The sequence below is a fragment of the Gallinula chloropus genome (genome assembly GCF_964237585.1).
Source record: "Gallinula chloropus genome assembly, chromosome: 5".
NCBI lineage: Eukaryota > Metazoa > Chordata > Aves > Gruiformes > Rallidae > Gallinula > Gallinula chloropus.
The window spans coordinates 26,537,860-26,559,824 of NC_140090.1; the positions used below are offsets into that span (position 1 = coordinate 26,537,860).

The following is a 21,965-nucleotide window of genomic DNA, read 5'->3' on the forward strand; positions in this document are numbered from 1 at the left end:
GAGACAACCACTGTAAACAAAAACCCACAGTAGAAAAAACCTCTCCTACATTTTTCTTACAATTAGAACTTAGTTCCCTTAAAACCAGAAGCTGTTCTAGGTCATACTGCATGAAAAATCCCCTCGTTTCTCCCTCTCCCAGAACGTAAGAATGCGCTTCTTTCAAAGCCTGCTGTCTTGTGGCATGCAAACACCAAGATTTAGTGAGGCAGCTGGTTTGGAGGGCACAAGCTGCTACAACCAAAGGTAGGCAAGGGACAGACTGCAGTTTGAATACTCAGTTGAATTTCCTCCAGGTTCAAGAGCTGAGAAAAATTTAGTTGTTCTTTTCTCCAACAGTATTTCATTGCAGGGAACACTAATTCAACTAGTACAAAGCTAATTCATTTTTGCATACCAGAATTCAGCAAGAAATGCACAAACTCCAGTTGCAAGTTGGATATCCACATCTCAGTAGTAAAATGAATAGAACTTCAGCTCTAGCAGAAACTCTCACCACAGCTGAGTGAAGAAATTCTGTCCAGCTTGTTCCCTACTATTATGATTTAAATACTCCTTGCACAGAAAAGCTGCTGAAGTACATACAACACAGGTCAGATGAAGAGCAGTATCACACCAGTACCTCAGAGCAAAAGCTATGATGGAGCTCGGTTCTTTCTCGCAGACTGCAATAGGTACACGTTCATGCTCATACATCAGGTAGTGCTTATCTGGGTCACTAAATGAAAGCAAAATTGGGAGACTGTTAGAAGATGCTAAAAAGCATGCAGAAGTAAAAGTTTAAGCTTTGGTCAAAACCCAGATCTCATCACTGCACTCCCAGACACAAGCTGCACATCTCAGCATGGAACCAAAGCTCCCCACATCAGCTTCTCCCAACATACACATTCATAGCTCTGTAAATCTAAGTGGTAATGGGTTAGGGCAACCAGCACTTCAAGCAAGCTGCTTAGATCAGAAAACCAACTCCAAGTTAGAGTAAGAGTCTATATCTGTTTAGCAGCCACTGTTTCTAACGGCACCAAATCCTGCCTGAGCTTGTTTTGACTGTCCTGCAGCATAGCCTGCAGAATGAATGTTGGACACAAACCTGGACTCCTGTCTGAACAAGGAGTTTAGCACAGAAAAAAAGCCTCCCGGGTTTCTGCAAGATTTTCTTTTACGTGTCTGTAGTGTCTAGTGTTTTAACCTTTGCCTCATTAACCCGTGGTTTCCACTACTACCCTGGGGGTAGGATTCACAAGTCAAATTCAGGCTGCCAAACGTTAGGCTCATGTCAAATGAAAACACTACAAAGCACGCAGACCAAGTAGCTGAAAGACTTTCCAGCCTGCCCGTTTTCACATGAGAAGAGGACTTGAGGGTACATGCAATAACCATTGAACCTGACCTACACCCAGACAATGCCAATTTGAATCCAACCCTTGGAAGAGGTCTGGAAGCAAAAACAAGAAGCAGGCACATAGATTTAGTACGTTTTTGCTAAGGAAGGACATTCATGCTCCCTCCCTGTAGCAATTAAGTTAGGAGGCATCTTTCTCCCCTTTCCCCCACAAGAGTTCTGAGGCAGTGAAACTGATAATGTATATGCACAAGGGTATTATTAATAACAGCCTACAAACTCCTAGGAGGGAAGCAGAAAACTTCTTGCCTTGAGGAAGTTCTTTATTTTATTGAGAGCTAAACCCAAGTGATAAAATATATACTGAGCAAGGGAAGCATGCATGGATCTGTTTGGAATTTGAACAGACTGCTAATTTCATCCACCACATACCATGCAGTACTTACAAGGGAAATGGAATAGGGTTATAGTTGTTTCCAGGCAAAAAGTTTGCCAAAATAGCTTTCATAGTAGACTTCTCCTTCACCTGGCTGTCTGTAGATCCCAGTGAGTGTCCATCAAACACATCTGAAACACAGGCAAGTTAAGTTTGCTTCACAATGTCAAACTTCAAGCTGTAAAATCAGAAGGAAGGCTGCAGACCAGAGTTACCAGGTTTACCACTTCCTAAATGGATCTCATACACTTGCCATAGAGAAAAAAAGAGAAAGAATACAAGACCACAACTGAACTATACCTTCTGAGCTGCTTGTTGTATCCTGTTCAGACAGTGTGTTGCCACCACTCATATGCTCTGATACAACCTCTGGAGAGGTGGGCAGCTGAAGATGGGTGGAGCCTGTGGAGTTCTGACTTGATAAAGTTGTCAGGAAACGATCCTCTGAGATTACAAGGACAGTTAAAGACAGAAGAAAGCATTTTACATAGCTGTCAGAATGTGATATTGTTTGCTCCCAAACCCAGCTATCACCAGTGTCTATTTTCAAGTGTTTTTTTATTTAGAAAGCAGCTAAGGCAACCCATAGCAAAGCGATGGGCAGACTGCCCAATATAGCCCATAGCCTTCAGCAGATGTATACACTAATACCCACTACTTTCAGTTCCCAGAAACTCAGTGTGCTTCACATGTAAGAGGCGTCAGCACCCACAACAACTTCACAGAAGAGATGAGAGGCATTTCCCAAGTTACTCAGTTATTTCAAAAGCCTCTGAAAGTTTTTTAACTCAAGTTTCAAGAAAAAAAAAAAACCCTTGCTGACCAATTCAGCTTCAGAAGCACATGTCACTTTTTGGAAAGCAAGCTAGAAAATGGCCTATTTGCACCTGACACAATGGCAATTTACTATTTCCCTAAACTATGGAATTTAACAAAGGCTCCCATGTTATGTGGTGGGGAGTGTTACAACAAGTTTATTTTGTTAGAAAAATAAGCAAACAACAGACCTTTCTCTCCATTTTGCAGTGCTGGAGAAACATTGCGTGGGGAAGCATCCATGTTGCTGATCTAGGTACAATCATAAAACACCAATGGTGATGCTCCAAGCTCTTTACAGCTGTATCCTTCCTCTGTGGAACACTTGCAAAAGCCTATGTACCACAGCCCAGTACTCCCACCCATGGCACTGCCACTATTTGCCACACATGAAAGAGACAAGACAACAGCAACTCAACTTTACAACATGCTTATGACCACTATCACCTCTGTATGCTGCTTTAAAGACTACACTCTTCCTCTCTATAAACTTACTTGCTGCTTGATCAAGGTTAACACTATTAAGACTATTACGTTGCCCCAGAAAAAAAAGAAATGTTTAAGTAGCTTCTAGGCTGCAATCATACCTTGCTTTCTTCACCCTGCCTCAGTCTCCCAGGGCTGGGTGGTACTGATGGACGCTTTCTCCCCTTCTCTTGTTGGAAGAGATCCTGCAATCTTTAAAAACAAAAACAACCCACAAAAAAAAAATCCAAATAAACAAAAAGCAACAAAGAAGAATTAAGCAAAAGTTAGGTTACAGGTATTAGCTATGAAAGGCACAAGTTATGAAGTTTCTCTATACTAGGATACAGCCAAGCCTTCACAAGTCTTTACTGCACTCAGGCAGTTGCTAACATACACAAAACTGTGTTTCAAATGGCCAAAATCTGAATATTTTCTTCACCTCTGAGATAATTTCACCCAATTAATTGCTTTCCCACACTCATCTCTTCACCTCTCTTCCAACTTTATTCAAATGACACTTGCTCCTCTCAGATGCAAGTTGAGCTCCACAACACAACGCTGATTATCTGTCCTCAGATGATTTTCTGTTCCAAACAGCCAGCTCCATGGTCTTACCCAGTAGAGGACAATTCAGCACAAGCCATGGTAACACACTCCATACCGCAACTGCTCTACAGGGAGAGCAAGTACAAAAGAACCTCCTCCCTTCTATAACCAAATGCACTATCAGTATTGCTCATGATTCCAACATGGGTTCCCTTACCTATTATTCCAGGCTTGTAGCATCTCACAAAGTCCTTGCTTTTTAGCTATGAGAGATTCAAAAACAGACTGCAGCTGTTGAGGTGTGTCTAATGATGATGAAAGCAGCCTTGCTTGGATTTTCTCAGTCCAATTTCGAAACTCCCCCTCTTCCATCTGCCAAAAGAAAAGCTATCAGGGTTCTGTGACCAGAGAAGACACAAGATCCGAGTGGCTTCTCGACACGCTTTGCAGTCTGCTGGTACAGAAATACTCCATTACCTCCTTTTGGGCAAAGAGGTCTTCCATCTTCTCTTCTCTCGTTTTGCTGAAAGTATCCGTTTTCAGAGACGCAAGGCGATCATCAACAGCAAGATACACTTGTGACACCCTATCAACAGGGATACCAAGTTACACTGAGATCACTTGCAATATCTTCAGCATTTTTAATAAAAGCCTGAATGTGCTTAAGATTAGCATTTAAGAATGCACGTAAACTTAGTGGACAGCCTACTGCGCAGAAGACTATCATATCTTTTGTAAAGTTGGAAAAAATCATTAGCATGGCAGAAACCTCAGAGTTGTCTACACTGACATTCCTTCACAACTTATTCTTGGCAGCAGCAGGCGTCAGAGAGCAATACAAACACACTGCCATCAGAGAGAAATTGTTCTGGCATCTGTGTCTAGGAAGAACCTGGGACTGCAAGCTGCACCTCCACCAGAAGGGCTCAGAGACAGTCAGAGTGAGTAACCATTTCAGAACCTGTGGAGCTTTGTAACCACCTGACTTAAGCTCGAGAGACATCAGCCATACAGGAATGCTGCCACCAGGCAGAACAGCACTCAGGCTGGGTTCAATCGTTTCCATCATGCTTGTATCAGCACTTTTTTTTGTTCCTACAATTAGAAGGTGTCTAGGCTTACAGTAATTTACCTCGGACTCCAAGAAGGTACCAGACTGCCTGCTGTCATTGTATTAAATAGCTAACAAAACAAAGCCTTGCACACCGCACAGAATTTAGTTGTCACATGACCAATGCAATGAAAACAATTCTGTTCAGACAACAGATCTGAACAATGCCTTTGCTGTTTTTCTGGGCTGAAGGCTGGATTTAAGCTTAGTCAGATCTTCCAAAAAGGAATGTTAGGGTGTGGTGGTTTAGCCCTGGCTGGAGGCCAGATGCCCAAAGTCAGTCTATTACTCCCCTTTGCAGTTGGACAGGGGAGAAAATATATACAAAGAGGCTCAGGAGTCAAAATAAGGACAGGGAGAGATCATCCTGTCATCGAATGACATGGGCAAAACAGACTCAACACAGAGTGAAGGAAAAAAAACCCTACCTGATTTATTACACTACACTACAGAGAACAGTGAAACCAGAGTCAGGAGTGTGACCAGATCTTAAACCAAATGCAATCAGATCTTAAAACACTTTCCCCCCACCACTCCCTTCTTAGCAGACTTTAGTCAGAATTTTCCTCCCTTCTTCCCCCCCGTTTACAGCACGGGGGGGCAGGCACTGGGAAAAAAATGGGGTTCTCGGTTACTTCTTCATGAGCTGTTTTCCAGATCTTAAAACACCTCTACTTCCGTCCCCCCGCTCCCTTCTTAGCGGACTTCACTCTAGTCATGATTTCACTTCCCTCTTCCCCCCCCCCTCCCCCCCAATAGCAGCACAGGGGGGCAGGGACTGGGAGATGGGGGCTTCAGTCAGTCCCTTGCAAGTTGGTTTCCTTCTCAGCTGGGGGGGGGCATTCATTCCACACCCTCCACCTGCTGCACTGTGGGGTCCCACCCACAGGACACAGTCCTCCATGAACTTTTTCAACGTGAGTCCTTTCCCACAGGGCTTTAAATCACAATGTCTCTCAGTCCCAGTCCTCCACAAGTTTCCAAACCTCCCTCAGCAAACCTGTTCCAGTGCAAAACTCTCTCGCTCATCTGTGTCTCTGATTCTCCTTATGGCTGCAAGTGCTGGCAGGGGCTTATCCCAACGCAGGGTCAAAGCATCTTGTCCATGTCTCCACCTGCTCCAGCCAGCGTGGAGCCTCTCCACGGGCTGCAGGTGGGGTCTCGGCGTTTTCTATGGGCTGCGGGGGGGACACCTGCTCTACCATGGGTTTCTCCATAGGCTGCAGGGGCATCTTTCTCTCCAGCAGCTGGGGCACCTCCTCCCCCACCCTTTCCTGGCCTTGGTGTCTGCACAGCTGTTACATCTTCTCCCTCCCTTCTCCGGTGGCAAAATGCCACTGCTTTCAGGTTTTTTTCTCCTATATGTGATTCTCAGAGGCACTATGAATCCATCTCTGATTGGTTCAGCCCTGGTCAGAGCAACTTTGGCCCTGAATTGCCTGATGCTTCTGGGGGCCAGCAGAGCATTCCAGAAGCCATTTTCTGCAGCCCCCAGTACCTCTCTCAGCACCCAGCTATGCAAAACTGTGACACAGGGTAAGGATACCAAGTGTTACCTGCAGTTTTCAGATTAATCCTTCTAGGACCACCGCCTCTGTTCCACTTTCAGTATTAGGGAGAGGAACTAGAACTACTTTAGCTGAGCTTGAGAAGGCATTTTGTAAGAAAAGGCAACTTTTCAAACACGAATAGTCAACCTTTCAGTGGCTACTGGGCAACGTCATTCAGACATATGCTGTATCACTCAGTGCAACATTCAGAGACTGAGAAGTGAAGAATTCCATTTCCACTGGCTATGTTTAAGATTAATTGATACCAGATGAAAAAGTGAGAGATCAGTACAGACAGAGCATCTAAAGGTAATAAACAGTATTCCAATACCACCCTCCCTTAAAAGAATACACACATGTAAACGTGCTTAAAACCGTTACTTTTCTATTAACAAGTATTAGCAAGCCTTGCATATACCAGCAAAAATGTTTTGGTGTTCTGCTAATAAAGAAAATCTAAAATACAAGTAAGCTGAGAAAGGCATTAAGAACAAGGCTTACTTTTGAGAGAAGTCCTTGAGATCCTGCAAAATGGTAACCTTTGATGGAGCCTGCCGTTTGATGTAGATCTTGGGGAGTGGGACACACACTTCGAGCAGCCGGATTGGAGAGTAGCTGAGAAGGCAATATGACAGCTATTAACAACACTCTCCCCTCCTAGTACTAATTCTACACCACCTTGTGGTTTGTGGCCCCTATATGAAATGGGGCACTGTCAATGTGTCTAGGGCTTTAGTTACTTCTAGTAACAGGAACAGCCAGCATGCTCATTTATCTCCTATGCAAGAAAGTAAAATCACAGATCACATTGCTAAACCAAAATTCTGCAAGCTTTCAAGATTAGACAGAGAAAAGCGTCTCTCTTCTGTATCAAAAACTGAAGCCCTCCATTCTTAGGCACACTGCCCACCCCATCCGGTGATGGCACCCACAATGCCCTCTGCAAGCCAGCAGACAATCATGCATTTGTGGCTACAGCGCAGTCATGTTATCCCACACTACACTCAAAGCAAATGTGAGACCTGACGAATCCTTATTAAACCTATATGCTTCACATAATATTAGAGGGAGAGGGAAGCTTTTAGCCATGGACCCCACCTGAAAGATGCCACCATCTGATTATAGGAAAAATACTGGTGATAGTCATGGTGAATGGAATGGCCACAGGGCTCTGCGTTGGCTCTTCGTGTGTACTGGTGCCCATAGAATCTCAGCTCAAGGTATTTTGCGAAAGACATCGACCAGGAATCATTGGAAAGGGGAACAACCGGTGTCACCTGAAAAAATTGAAAGCCAAGTGTCTTAATTTCATCCTTCAACCAAGACAAAGGACAGGCTAAGCTAGACAGTAATCTAGCATTTCTAAAACCAAAAGCATCCATGACCCTGAAACTAACTAAACAAAGCAAGCATTTATCCAAAGCTTAGGCTGACACATAGTTACAATAAATCAAATAAACAACTGCTGGCTGATGACAGTTGCAAAACTGGGAGTACAAACATATCCTTGGCAGAAGTTTCTGACCAGGAATGATACTTCTATACACAGAGACAATTTGCAGCAACTCAGTCAGCAATAGTGGCTTCATCACATACTTTTTCTCTGGTGATTCTTCAGCTGCAAATACGCTGGCATTGCCCTGCAGTGTATTTCAACTTCAGCAGTGTTTGTAAGCTCAGAGTAGTCACTGCTTTATATGTAATAGCCACAAGCATATTAGTGTTTACATGAGCACACAGAAATAAGAGGTTATAGAACAGGTGTATCCACAGAAGCACAGGGCTTGCCTTCAGCACCTACATTAGCTTCCTCCAGGTATCTTTAAATACAACACCCATGTTTAAGCCAACGTAAGTAGGTGAATCGAGTCATGCCCATGAGTAACCGAGACGTTTTGCATTTCAGGCACTGCAGGAATCTTTTCTAATTAACCTTTATGCTCATCACTTTGAAGGCTCTTAAGTTTTACAATGTTCAGCTAGAGAGGAGTATCTAGTTGGTAATGTTTACTTTGTTAAATTACAGAACAAGTTTCAAATAATACACAATCTTACTAACTCGTGTTTTTTAAAGCAATTTATAATTCCTCTACTGAAGATTTTATTTACTTTCTAATGACTACTAAAGGAAGTCTAGACACCACATCGATACAATGCAGACTGCCCAGGCCATAAGCAGATCAAAGGATACTGAAGGGTTTTAGACAATTACTAAGCCATGTCTCACTGTCTGCCTTTCCCCACACATACACCCTTTTGATGCCCACACTGATTCACTGCAGGGAAGGGACCATACTCTTCATACAAAAGGGAAACTTTTTTTTTTCTCCCCCCCATGTGTCACAAATTGGGGTCAATATACTGCTGGAAACTAATTGAGCCTATTCTCTCAGAGCCAGATTTGATGCTTTCCAGCAGGACTACCCCACCCAAGATGTTTCACCCTCAACAGCCCAAATTCTACAAGAGGAATTTGTAGATATGTGAGAGCATCTGTAGCAGTAACAGGTTTTGTGTTTAGCCATAGCTCCAGGGGTGAGGGTTTTCTCAAAAGTGCTGCCTTTCTGCACAAGGCCAGTCACATCAGGAATACTAAATTGGAATAGCGATGATTCTTACATCCACATCCTTACCTGTTTGCACAGTCTACACCAGGAGTAAGTAAGAATGGTGTGCTGGTACCCAGGGACCGGGGAATCCAGCTCCTTCAGCACAATTTGCACACAGCCTTGCCCGTGAACAAAGCGACGAATGTGGTGCACCATTGGTGTTTCACAGAACATGCTGGGGCACTGATAGGAAGGCCTTATAGAGAGAAACAGACACATTTGTGAATGATCATAGGTTAGGCACTGCTGAAAAACTGATCCAACATATCTAACATGCCTCTTAATATCTTAGTACTATTTACCTTCACAGTAGAAGTTTCCCAACCTTAGTGAAGGTTGTTTCTGCAGAGTGAATTGTATTGACTTCGAAACAGCATGTAGGGAAGTTCCCTGGCCAGCAATGGCTATAGGGGTCCCAATAGTAGTGACTGGACACTGGTTATCACAACATTTTTAAACGAATCACTTTAACATATTCCATATTGTCCACAAAATATGGATCAAGCACCTGGAGGTGCCTGGCATCAACTTAGAAGACCGTTTTGGCACATCTTTGGTCCTCAGTGGCCTTTGATGTGGTACACTGCCAAAGAGCCTTCTAAACAGTCATGTTTCAGGTCCTCAAGGAAAAGAGGAGTTTCTCTTTGAACTGAAAAATGCATGATCTTTCTTTGAATGGGTTTCTTTTAAGTCAGGTAAGAGAGACTGAATTGTTTAGGTACCAGAGTAAGAAATGGGGAAGTCTTCAAACACAGAAAGAAGATAAAAAACACCCAGACCCTCCTTGTTCGGGGCTGGGCAGGAAGGGGAGTATTACTGAAACTATGAAGATTTCAAAGCATTCACTTTAGTACATGCTAATTTAAGTGAGCAGCTAAGCTCCTCCTCCTTATTGATCAGCACAAGGAGAAATACTTGTTCCTCCAGAAAAGGCTGAACATTAAGAGCATTTTGCTACTACAAGTAGCCAGTGGTGAGAATGGAGTAATCTTGTCTTTCAAAGAGCCACAGGCTACCTATCCAGCTTCACAGCCTGATGAGACTCTGTATGGGGTTCTGGCAGTACTGGTTATTTATGAAGCGTAACCACTTGCACCTCTGTCAGATGAAATAAATTACACAGTACTTTGCCAGGGCTAGAAGTGTTCTACACCATTTAATTAGCCACCTTGCAGATTTGACTCCAAGACCTTCAGATAACACTAAAGGAGTAGGTGATTGTTTTTTATTCTAGAACTCATATAAAGTTCAAATAGGAACCTCAGAAAATTGTGATCAACACAGTACCTTGTCTTGAAAAAAAGCTGTTTGGAATCCATGCTCAGACTCTTAACTAGCTCCTTGGCACCCTAATCACTACAAGAAAGTGCTAAGCAAATACGTCCATTTTTATGAACTTGTGAGTCTCGTTTCACGATCTGTTTCACTTCCTCATTAAACGAATTAAGAGGTACAGGGCTGAAATAGGAAAGCAGACGATGTATTTGTATGCAAAAGTGAACATGAGTAAGTGAATTCTTAAATCCAGTTCCTGTTTCCCTACAGCATAATAATAAATCTGCTGGTTCCTTTGTTGTATGTGTAAGCTTTGCTATGACAGAACCAGCTCTGCAGACTTGCATGCTATTCTTCTTAGTGCACAGTCTATTTGCAACAGGTCAAATTCAAAGCACTATCAAAAGCTTTTGTTTTGTTTAGAATGATATTTATAACATTTTCCTGCTCACCTGAAACAGTAGCGCTCCAGAAAAATCCCTAGAGTCAGGTCATTTTTCCCATAGAACTCCATGGTCACAATCCTAAAGCAGAGAAAGAAAAGGTTGGGAAGGTGGATGCAGCCACTGTTAGCTGTGCAATGGATTCAGGTGCAGAGATCTGAACCCACTGCTGACTTGTTTTCAGCCCTGTATACCCTGCAAGGCTCTTCTCCCTCTTGACTGCCCTTCCTAGATCACTGCAGGTAATAATGAGGTCAGAGCCCTGCTAGAGCAACTTTAAACTTGGTGTTTAAAAGTTGAATACAATTCACCTGCACCTTTGCAGATCACATTCAAAAATATCTAGGCACAGAAATCTTGGCAGCTTGAAGGCTCAAACACTGATATTTAAGCAGTGACAAAAAAGGGTCTATTCAGAAGATAGAAGAAGGCTTAGGCAAAGCTTATTCTCCAAAAGATTCAATAGCAAATTTTGCTTTCTCAGAACCTGCGGTGACAAAGCCACTTAAACTGATACTTAAGATATTTTAAATGCCACAATTCAGACATCTCCAATTCTGGTAATTTACATCCTCTGTCATTGTTGCTGTTTAGCGAACTTATTGCCACCTCTGCTTCAATCCTAAGCTCCTACAGGAACTCTAGACCCTTCCCTGTAAGAAAACTCTCTATTTTCACCTGAGATGGATGATGAAACAGGAAGACCTATCCTGTTTAGTAGAGTTAGGAGTGTGTCATAGGTTACATGCAACACACTGCAGCCCCCTAAACTGGAAATGCAGTTAAAGCTTTTGATGCCAGTGACTATCAGAACGACAACAATACATTCAAATGGCACTCAGATAATGCAGTCTAGACATGTTCTGAGATTCTCTCAAGGCCTATTTCGGGGCTTGGACCATTCTTCTGTGTTTACAAATACTAACTCTTCCCCATGAGACTGCATACAGTGCCACCCACCTCACCCTCCACCAGATTACTCTGCGGAAAAAGGACTAGCTAAAGCATTCTAGTTTAGGCTGAGTTCTCTCATTCATGCCTTGGGGATTACAGACATCATGGGATACTGCACTGGATCCACCTGACTGGGCAAGACAAAATTCTTTTGCCAACAGTTCCTATTATAGAATGGGCACAACCTACCAAGAAGCCCTCAAAGAAATAGCACTATGAGGCAAGCACTGCCCTCAACTTAGGGAAAAAGATAGCAACTGAAGAAGCTGAAGAGGGCTAGTTTTCATACCAGGGGCTAACACAGGCACTTGGAGCATTGCTGGACTGAGCAGAAGAGCTGCTGAAGAGAACACAGAGCCTCTGATGGTTTACTGGACTCAGGCAATCCACCTGGTAGACAGAAAACAACTCATTTACTGGTTACAGACACCTCCACCCACCCACAACTCCTGATGACAAAATTCTGTTCCTAGTTTTATTTACAGTGCTCCTTTTGTACAGCTTAACCTTGCAGTATCTCCAAGCTTCAGGTAGACTTGTACCATGTATAATTGGTAACTGCCACATTTAGAACAACATAACTAATACACACAATGAAATCAATGTACACAGAAAGAAAGCTAAAGGAAACAAAAAACAAGAGTCCCCAGACAAACATCCAGAGTCTCCCAAGCACTGTACAACTTAGGAGGCCTCAGAGTCAAAAACTCTGCTAATATATTATACCTCATCCAGGCTATACAAAGACTTCCAATTTTCTGTCTTCTGTGAAGAGATTTACCACAGTGCTGCAGGAATGTAGCTGTTTGCCCTTCCACACCCTACAGAACTATGAAGTTACCAAATACTCTTCTTTGATCACTGAATAAATTTAAAACAGCATCAACCAGTCTGATGCCGAGCAAGGGCTAGTCTTAAAGTTTGTAAGATTATGGCCTGTGAAGCTACACAGATTTACATTCAAGCACAAATTAAAGAGTGACTTCTGCTCACGAACTTGGGAGCTGACTGGCTCGGGGACCAAAATGTTTGACCATTTCCAGAGATCAGCTCTGCTACTCTTGTTCATAGACTTTCTTCCTGAACAGCTTCTAGTTCAGGAAACTTGAGATCCTATTTCTCAAATACAAGTCAGTTACTTACATGGCAGTCTCCTAAAAACTTTAGTTTGTTTATAAGCATATACTGCCTTGCTTTGAAATTTCAAATATTGCCCCCTCCAGCTATGAGATTCTCACATTTCTTCAGATCACCCAAACTTTTACAGTCAAATATTTTCAAGTAGTTACAGCCTACTGCTGTTTCCATGGCGTTAAAACTTCTGAAGATGGATACGTTACACTTTTAGAGATCACTAATAGGAGCAGCAATAGAGCTGTTTCAGAAACTTTAAAGTTTGCTCCTTCTTTTGTACCCATTTTCAGAAGTCAGTACCATACAGCTGAGCCAAACAGGCAACATAATAAATACACTGGTTCTTGGCTGACTGGCTTCCTCAGAAAGCAGTCTCACCACCTCTTCCCTTTCTAGGGAAATTTTACAGTCAGTCTCTTGTTCTGCTTTCTGATATCCACATCATCCCTGGTTATATTGACTACATTGCCCAGAGCACTGCAATCTAAAACACAGTTTTGACCCAGTAAAGTAACAAATCCACAACCAAAAAAATCCCTACCAACTCTCATTTAACATCTGAGGCACTACATCATCTGTGTTACCAAGAAAAACTGATGGTTTGGAGTTAACAAAGCTTTGAATCTTACCTTATGAGACCATGTGGATTCGCTCTGAGCTAGTCCCTTCTCGTCCTCTTCAATTCTGCACCCAGTTTTTCCCGTAGGGACACTAGACACATCCTTACTTTGGGCAAAGGGATCTGTGCTTTTCTGTAGTATCCTCCCTCCTCTGGCCCGATAGTCAGCCAGCATCCTGGCTAAGCTCTGGCTATCACCTAGATGTTCTGCTATTCTAGTATGAACCAACTCATGAGAGGGTAAGATTTGGATAGCCTTGGCTTGGATACTCCCATTCATCCCTTGTAGTCCAGAGAGATCTCGCAATAATTGTCTCTTCCTTCTACTCTCCAACTCCTTGTATTCCTTGTTGAGGAGAGGAGACCAATAAACTTGTTCAGGGAAGTACTCCCGGGCAGGGCACCTCATGCCTTTTTCAGTCAAAAGAAATGGTTCGCGGAACACCATTACAGGAGAAATACAGAGGATGACATCTTTCAACTCCTGCTTAAACGCTGCAGAATAAGTCTTGAGACGATCCTCAGAAGAGGTTACCTCTTCTGTGACATATAAACCAGTATCATCCTGGAGAGGGTCTCTGAAGACTCTCATCTGACTCTTGGACTCTTGCAGATCATCTGCCTGTTGAAGAGGCTCTGGTGCCTGGCTATCCAGAGTAGTCAAGTGCTGGTCCATGCCATGGAGGGGCAGCAGGGATGTTTCTGGTATTGCAGGAGGTACAGAGTTGAACACTGGGAACTGTGACACTGCTTTGTGATGGTCTTGTGGTTTTGAGGACACGGCTTCCAGTTGACTGTTCTCTTGGTCACCTCTCTCAAATAAAACCCTTTGTTCAAGCAGCCTGACCTCATCAGAGGACACTGACTCAGAGATTACAGGCAGCTTCTCAGAGGATAGTTCCGTGTCTCTGACTGCTGTACTAAAATCCTCACCATTGAAGAGATTCTGTTGCTCATTTTCATCTCCTGGCTCCTCAATAAGGGAGTGAAAGGAGGTGTTTTTGGTCAGAGTAGGGGGCATGGCAAATTCATCCATAAGAAAAGAGATTTCCAGTTGGGAATGATAAGCCACACAGACCATGAAAATCAGGATCTCCTTTACACGGGCCAGCTCGTACTCTGCAGCACCACACAACTTGATAGTGCAGCCCAGATGCTGGGGACACCCTTCAAAGAACATCAGGGTTTTTGTCTGATCTAGAAGAAAAGCAAGAACAAGAGTTAGGATGACAACTACAGTTCACCTACTCTTAGGTATCTTACACATTGAGGAGATTGTAACAAAGGTTAAGAGCAAATAACAGGTAGCACAACCCAGCTGCAGAAATTCACATCACTGTATGAAGTGTTATTTTGCAAGCAAAACAAACATTCATTACAAAACAGGAGAAGTTTTGTAGAACAATTCATCATCAAGTCCAAATTAAATACAGTGACCTAAACATTGCATTCTAAAAATCACCAAATATTCTGCAGCAGCAGAGCAAACAAGCCACTTTCGGGCATATTTACTCATCCTTACAAGTCAAAAGCCTGCAAGATTTAGAGTGCAATTTAAAGTTTGGAAGGGGGCATGGAGAAGTGGAAGAAGAGATGTAGACTACATATCCACAAAGATATGCAACAACAGTATTTGTACGTGCCAACACCTTTGATAACCTGTCAGGCAGCATTTATTCCTTCTTCCTTTGCAGACTTCCATTGCTTAAAAGGGTGTAAATGAGAAAAGCCTAATTTCTCAAAGGTGTACAACTGGACAAGGGGCAGCATGCACAAACTGCAACAAGGCAGGTTTTGATATCTTAAGGTTGGACCAGATGGTCTTCTGAGGTCCCTTCCAATCCAGGCTGTTCTACGATTCTCTGCTGACACACAGAAAAATTCTTTATGCCAAGGGATGATTAAACAACTGAACAGGTGCCCAAACAGGCTCTGAAATCTCTGTTCTGCAATATTTTCAAGAGTTGGCTGATAAAGCCTGGAGAAATCTCATCCTGCATTGAAATTAATCCTTCCTGTTTTGAACAGGAAGTTGGACTAGACAAACTCCAGTGTGGCAGGAAGCGAAAAAGCAGTTTGGAAGAAAGAAGCAAGCCTAATTAAAATCTAGCATGTGTCACCTTAGAAATATCATGCTTGTGTCCACTGTAGTCCCAAGATGTAACAGAGGTAAAGAAAAATGAGTAGGAAGGATAATACTTGATTAGACAAGGCACCCAACAGTTCCAGTCTAATTAAGAGGAGCAAAGCATTTATCCTTTCACACACACAAGCTAACACACATCAAGTTTTACTCACCATTGGGCAACTGAAAAACTTGCATATAAAATTTGTGACAGGTTCCCAAACGTGGTTTGGTCAACAGTTGATCCATTGACATCACTAAGTCTCCCTGGGTCATTCGACTCACCCGGTCTAAAACTTGCTGTAAGAATGGAAAGAATGGTAAGAATTTACAGTGCAGAGAGGACACTATCATCCTTACCTTCTCTTTAAAACCCCCAACAAAAACTGCCAGTGCAAGCCAGGAAACCTCTCACTGGGATGCAAACTCTGCATCAAACCCAGTCACACACACACCCACAACACACAAGAACCTTACAAAAGCAGTTGGGTAAATATTTCTGGTGAGACGTAAGACCGTGTCCTTCCTTGGCAGTATCTAGAACTGTTCAAGTGGAACAGATTTCCAGGATGTACAGTGCTGACTACCAGGAGCTCAGCCAACTCCCATAGCAGCTCTCTGGCTGGCTGTGCCATTAGAAAAGGAGCCCAGCTTCAGCTAGGTGAGAAAATAAGAAAACTCTGCTTTCTCCAAGTAGCTTGCTACAAGGAAAAATTACAGAGATCCACCATAAAGCCTAGTCTGACTGACAGGAAACACTCACTGGCTTGACGTTGATGACCAGAGTGATACCATGTTCCAAGAGCATGTCCTGGGCAATTCGGGACACAGTCTTCTCAACAAGGACCAAATTAGGCCTGACATCAACTATCCGCTGTACGTAGTTCTTCAAGAACTCCCTTTCCTGTAGGCAGAAAGAAAGTATGGCATTTAACTACTGCAAACCTACCTGAAAAAAAAACCACACTTAAATGCTTAATTCTACTTTCTCTCCATTATATGCTGACCTTTCCTATAAAACAGAGAAAGCAGCTACCCAGAAAGCACCATCTGTGCCCACTGTGCACATTTGCCCAGTTTATCAGCAATTTCTTATATGCACTAATTGCACATGAGGATATTGTGCAATGACAGTATGAAGTAAGAGACTTGCAGCAGAATCCAAACATATATATATATACACACACCCCCCACACATACATATATGCATCTTACTTCCTTACACGGGAAAAGGATTTACATTAGAAAGATGCTAGAATTAGAGCATCCTAAACCAAATCGATTCACCACGTTGTGCTCTCCAGCTTCAGCTGCATGCTGTTGTTGAATGCTAGCAGCAAGAGACACTTCCATTCACGCAGAGTATGCCAGTGCTCTACACCTCTGTATACAGAGCCTCAGTCCCTAAATCTGTACTTAGGGACAGTGCTGCTGGAGTGGGATCCCAAACACTATGCAGTGCAGAATTGCTCTTCTAGCCATACTCACCTGGCTTCATCTCACTGTCATAGAATCATAGAATGGCACGGGTTGGAAGGGACCCCAAGGATCATAGAGCTCCAACCCCCCTGCCAAAGCAGGGACACCAACCTCCAGCCTGGATCTACATAAGGTTGCCCAGTGCCCTATCCATCCTGGACTTGAACACGGCCAGGGACGGATCATCCACCACCTCTCTGGGCAGCCTGTTCCAGCACCTCACCACTCTCTCTGTAATAAAACTCCCTCACACGCTTTTATTATCACTCACAGAAAGAGAAAGCAGGGCTGCAACTCCACCTGAACTAAAGGCCTACACTGCTAGAGGGACAGTTCAGCTTCCTAAGTCAGGTATTCTCAACTGTATTACTGCAGCTAAGATCAGTGAGGTTTTAAGAGTTCTGAGCAAGTGAAAGATACCACAAAAGCAGCTCACCAGCTCCTTAGAACACAAACATCCATGCCAGAGTAACAGAGATAAAGGTCTTGCTAGAAGCTAACCTTTTCAATTGAACTAGCATTTCTCTAGTATTTTCTGTCCTACAGGACTTTAACACAGATACACAAATAATTATGATCACATTCTGAAGCAGACACTGAAAAAAATCATGGAGACCAATGTTTAAAAAGTATAATAGAAACTTCTACCCCACTCGCAGGACAGTCTGAGTTTAAGCTTTTACTAGAAAAGCAACTCACTAAGAGACAAGTTTATTGCTAAAGCTTTCATACCTGTAATCCTGACTATCAATCACCAAACACTTAAGTCTTAGATGCATGATAAGGACATAGTCAGATACAGAAACAAGCATGGCACAAGCTCAGCAGGGCACCAAATGCCCTTGTCACAAGTATCCTGGCAAACGCCTGAACACCAGTTCTCAGGCAGGAATACAGTGTGTTACAGAAGACACCTATCCATTTCAGTGCTTCCATATTTAAGGCACCTCCTTTCTCACAGGGGCAGGGGGCCTATTCCAAAGTGGCATTTTGTAGTTTTTTACCTCCTTAGGTTGGTTGTTGTCATGTTTTTTCCCAAGCCTGACAAGAAACAACACAGCTGCAACTCAACTCTAGCTTACAATAACTCTTCATATATTTCTTTCCACACCTAAGCCATGCCTAGCTCTGACATTCTGATGTGTATATTCCTTATACAGTATATCATTAAAAACAAAATGTGTTTTCTAAAAAGCTGCATTTAATTGTGAGGATCTTAAGAGTGCTGACTTACATGTAACTTGATTACAAAAAGCCCTCGGCACAATGCTACAAGTTTGCACCATTTTTACAGTGATAGTCATCTTAACTAGCTGATAGAAGAGGAAGTTTTTCTCTTTCCCATTCAGACCCACTCATTCAACTCCACCTTACACAATGAGAAGTGTCAGGCACTGATCATCATTTTGTTTGAATCACTAGACATCAGGCAATTTTAACCAAGATCAAAAGCATGCTCTCACCTGAAGTACTATGGGGTCTATGCAGGTAAACTTTGTTTCTTCTCGATAGAGGTACTCAATTGAGCACTTCAGTAGAAGAATTTTGGGATTTTTTAAGCAGGAGTTCATCTAAAAATATACAAGAGCAATTAAAAATACAAATACCTGGAATGAAAGAAGTACAAAAGACAGAGAGGTTTCCCATGATCAATTCCCCATCCCCCCCTCCCCAAAAAAAACCTCTAAGTGTCTCAGCTATCCCTCCTCCTGCAGGCCCAGTTACACATTCTTCCTTCTTATGAAGATGTTACACTCAGTTGTTGGAATTTCACAGCTACTGTCCAGTAAGAGTGCAATGCTAGAGGTCTACTCAGACACCATCAAGAACCCCAAAGTCTCAATACACTTCGAAGCCTCCATCCAAATCCGTCTATCTTGATTTGCTGCCTTATTTAAAGATTCACTTTACTACAGTGTCGTAAGTCAGAACCACAAATGCCTCTTTCTGGCTAAAACTTGGGGGAATTATTAGATGCTTTCTGTAGTGGTAGGGGCAGAAAGCATGTTTTCTGTGCATGCACAAGGAAAGCTTCCCCTCCTAGAATCTCCAGGCTAAGAGAAAACAACTGAGAAAAGCAATGCTTTAAAACCCATTCTTACTTAGGGTCTCCAACTAGAGAAAGCTCCTGAACCTCCAAGTGGTAAGAAGAGCTTCAAGACACAAAAATGAAGGAGTCACACTTGTTTCCTCAGCACACACTACAGTCAGCACTTCATTAGTCAAGCCTGCATTACCTTTTTGTGTGCAACATTCTTAGTGCAAACAAATCCATTCACCACCATGGAGTCAAATTTCTTTCCACCAGGGATCTAATAAAGCAAAGAACATTTTAGAGCTGTCATACACTCCCATAACTTCAAATACAGTAACCCTGATACATAGAATGCCTGTATTAGCTGATGTGTGAGCTTCAGCTACACCCTCAATTACCAGATTGAAAGATCAGGTACAGTCATGCTGGACACACAACTTTTCCTTTAAAATCTAGCAAACTAAGGACAGCATGAAAAGAAGTACTGTGTTTCAGGATCTTTGCACCCCTGCCAACAGAAGTTTATTTGTTAACCCAGGTACACTCTGGAAGCTAAGTGAACCCAACTTCTGTAGGCTTTGGGGAGAATATACCTTTGTACGTGCCACTTCCACTAACCACCACCAACTTTAAGGAAAGAAAAAGTTAAAAAAAAAGACAGAAAATTAAATCTGTACCTATTATTTGAACACATCAAACACTTGACTCACGTGCCTACAGTCAGTATCAATTACAAGAGTAATAAACAACACGAAACTGTTTTCTGAAAAAACATGTTCCAGAAGATATTTCTGTAATCAGCATGTGAAAATACCAGACATCTACAAAAGGCTCTCTCCTCTAAACACCTGCTCTTTGAACTGGAGTTTCAGGAGAGGCAGCAACAACTGATCATGCCCGAAGAGATGCCTCAGAGCTACCACCAGAACAGTAAGTCTCTCCTCATATCTTACATTGCTTCCAAACAAGAGAGGCCTCCTGAGGTGAATCTTGCCAAATAAAAATAAGCCTAAACCTTTGGTCCTTAGTCACACTAGCTCCTTAGGTGTTAGTTTTACATCATTATCTCAGAAGAAACCCTGCATGCCAGAACTCCAGCATTACCATGCAGTAATGTCAACACATCTGGCAGAACTGGATGCACCATCCTGTAACAATTACATTTTCCTCTTGAAGAAAGTCACTGTACTTGGCATTGGAGGAGTTCAATCCTCCGTAATGGCTAGTTACAGGGAAAAAGATTGCTACACAGAGTCCTGCAAGCTACTTATCCAGCATTTATTATATCTCTAATCCAAGCAGAAACCAGAAAGGAAGCAAGTCATGGCAGAGGTGTTGCTCTTTGCTACCTTCTGCAGCCTACAGCCTAAAACAGGAGATCAGCTCCAGGGCATTAATGCACTTTTCACAGGATGCAAAGTTCCTTCTGTTCAACTTCTTGCTAGAACTCCACCTAATCCAATGCCCATGACAGACAATTACACCACTGGACATGCTGGAGGCATGTGGGATGGAGACACTTCTCTTCAAACAAGGATGCAGCTGCTCCAGTACCCCTTCTGTTTCCTTACACTCGCTGTTTGAAACTTACTTTTTTTATGTGAACAAACTGGCGGATATCCATGTCATCATCTCTGTTCTTGACATCAGGTCGTACAGTCTGAACTACCTGGCAGACCACAGGAACAATGATATCCCTCCAAGACAGTGACAGGGACTCATTGTACAGAAGCTGCTGAAGCAGTGCCATCATGTGGTTGTGATTAGCAGACCTGTAAAAGAGACAAAACAAATAGATTTCTCCTGAGAAAACTACAGAGCAGTGATTAAAAGTCACTTTTCAGAAGAAAATTTCTTAATGTTTATAGTACAGGAAGTCCTCTGAAACAACAGCTGTCTAGAACGTTCTACAGTTAACTCTGGTCCTATATTCAATATATTAAAAAGAGTCACAGGGGAAAAAACTACCCCAATCAAAATATAGTGTAAAAATCCCATTTTCTTAATACAAATTAGTTCCTTGCATTTTCCACCGTAGAACAAGTCCACAATACTGGTGAAACAGAGAAGGCTTCAGGAACCGTTACTCAAGATAAGTAAATTCCTTTTTCTAGATGTATCTTACAGCAGCCTTTCCATTGCTTGTTTCTCCCCATTCTCTTCTCTCAGCAGATCCAGATTGCTGTGGTGCCAGCCTAGGGGCGTGAAAAAGAGTTCTTTGGACTTCTCCTCCACCCTCCTGTTGAATAACGACTCTGTAAGAGACAAACAAACCTTGTTAATATAAGGTCACAGCTGAATGCCCGCGTCTTTTTCATTTTCAAAGTAGCTTTTAAAAGAATTTACTAAGACATAAGTCTAAGCCTCTTGAAATTCTGAGATTGAGCTAGATATCATGTAACCGGATGCAGCAAACAGTATTCAGTGTATGAAGGAAAAGTGTGGTACTGAAATCCTTGTACTGCCAGTACAGAGCTGACTGTTTCCTCTTCTGGAATTGCATCGTTACTAATTTTGTCAAGACAAGGGAAAAGTCTTATATCCCAGTTTTGCCTATAAATAAGCAGTAAATTCAAAGTTATCATGTATATTCATAACACCTAATGACAATAGCTTTTAGACTTAAAACACAGGCACTAATTTGACCCATAATATACTGCTGCTTTGAAGACATCACACAAGTGACATTAAAAAAACCCACTAGTTTTTTTATTTTTGCAATTTGTGCTGCAGCCCAAATAGCACCGTAAAGCCTTTGTTCATGGCATCTCTTAAGTGTATTTTATAGAAAAGCTATGCTACCAATTCATGTGTCAGATTTTCGAACCTTTGTGTGACTTGCAGCCCTGATCCTCCACAGCACCTCTTTGCTGCTCATGTGCAGAGGGAGCCGCCAGGAGGCTGGTTTATCTAGCCTATGTCACAGTATTTAACACTAGAGAATTCTCTAACGATCTTCTGTCAAGGAAGTGGCACAAGCTTTTCAAAAGATCTCAGCACATATTCTCACCTCCATCCCCCAA

General features: G+C 42.5%; 1 protein-coding gene across 1 annotated transcript in view; it reads right to left on the reverse strand.

The window, feature by feature from the left end:
- PIKFYVE (phosphoinositide kinase, FYVE-type zinc finger containing) overlaps positions 1-21,965 on the reverse strand; it is a gene marked incomplete at both ends in the record, with an annotated part of 60,469 nt that overhangs the window by 9,680 nt on the left and 28,824 nt on the right. The window contains 19 exons of the mRNA XM_084265055.1: positions 623-718; positions 1,789-1,909; positions 2,079-2,222; positions 2,786-2,846; positions 3,182-3,272; positions 3,826-3,980; positions 4,086-4,194; positions 6,771-6,884; positions 7,368-7,546; positions 8,903-9,074; positions 10,606-10,677; positions 11,840-11,940; positions 13,314-14,500; positions 15,602-15,728; positions 16,192-16,332; positions 18,371-18,478; positions 19,145-19,219; positions 20,534-20,714; positions 21,068-21,197. Coding sequence (XP_084121181.1) covers positions 623-718; positions 1,789-1,909; positions 2,079-2,222; positions 2,786-2,846; positions 3,182-3,272; positions 3,826-3,980; positions 4,086-4,194; positions 6,771-6,884; positions 7,368-7,546; positions 8,903-9,074; positions 10,606-10,677; positions 11,840-11,940; positions 13,314-14,500; positions 15,602-15,728; positions 16,192-16,332; positions 18,371-18,478; positions 19,145-19,219; positions 20,534-20,714; positions 21,068-21,197 — 3,364 coding nt within the window. The remainder of the gene's footprint in view (positions 1-622; positions 719-1,788; positions 1,910-2,078; positions 2,223-2,785; positions 2,847-3,181; positions 3,273-3,825; positions 3,981-4,085; positions 4,195-6,770; positions 6,885-7,367; positions 7,547-8,902; positions 9,075-10,605; positions 10,678-11,839; positions 11,941-13,313; positions 14,501-15,601; positions 15,729-16,191; positions 16,333-18,370; positions 18,479-19,144; positions 19,220-20,533; positions 20,715-21,067; positions 21,198-21,965) is intronic.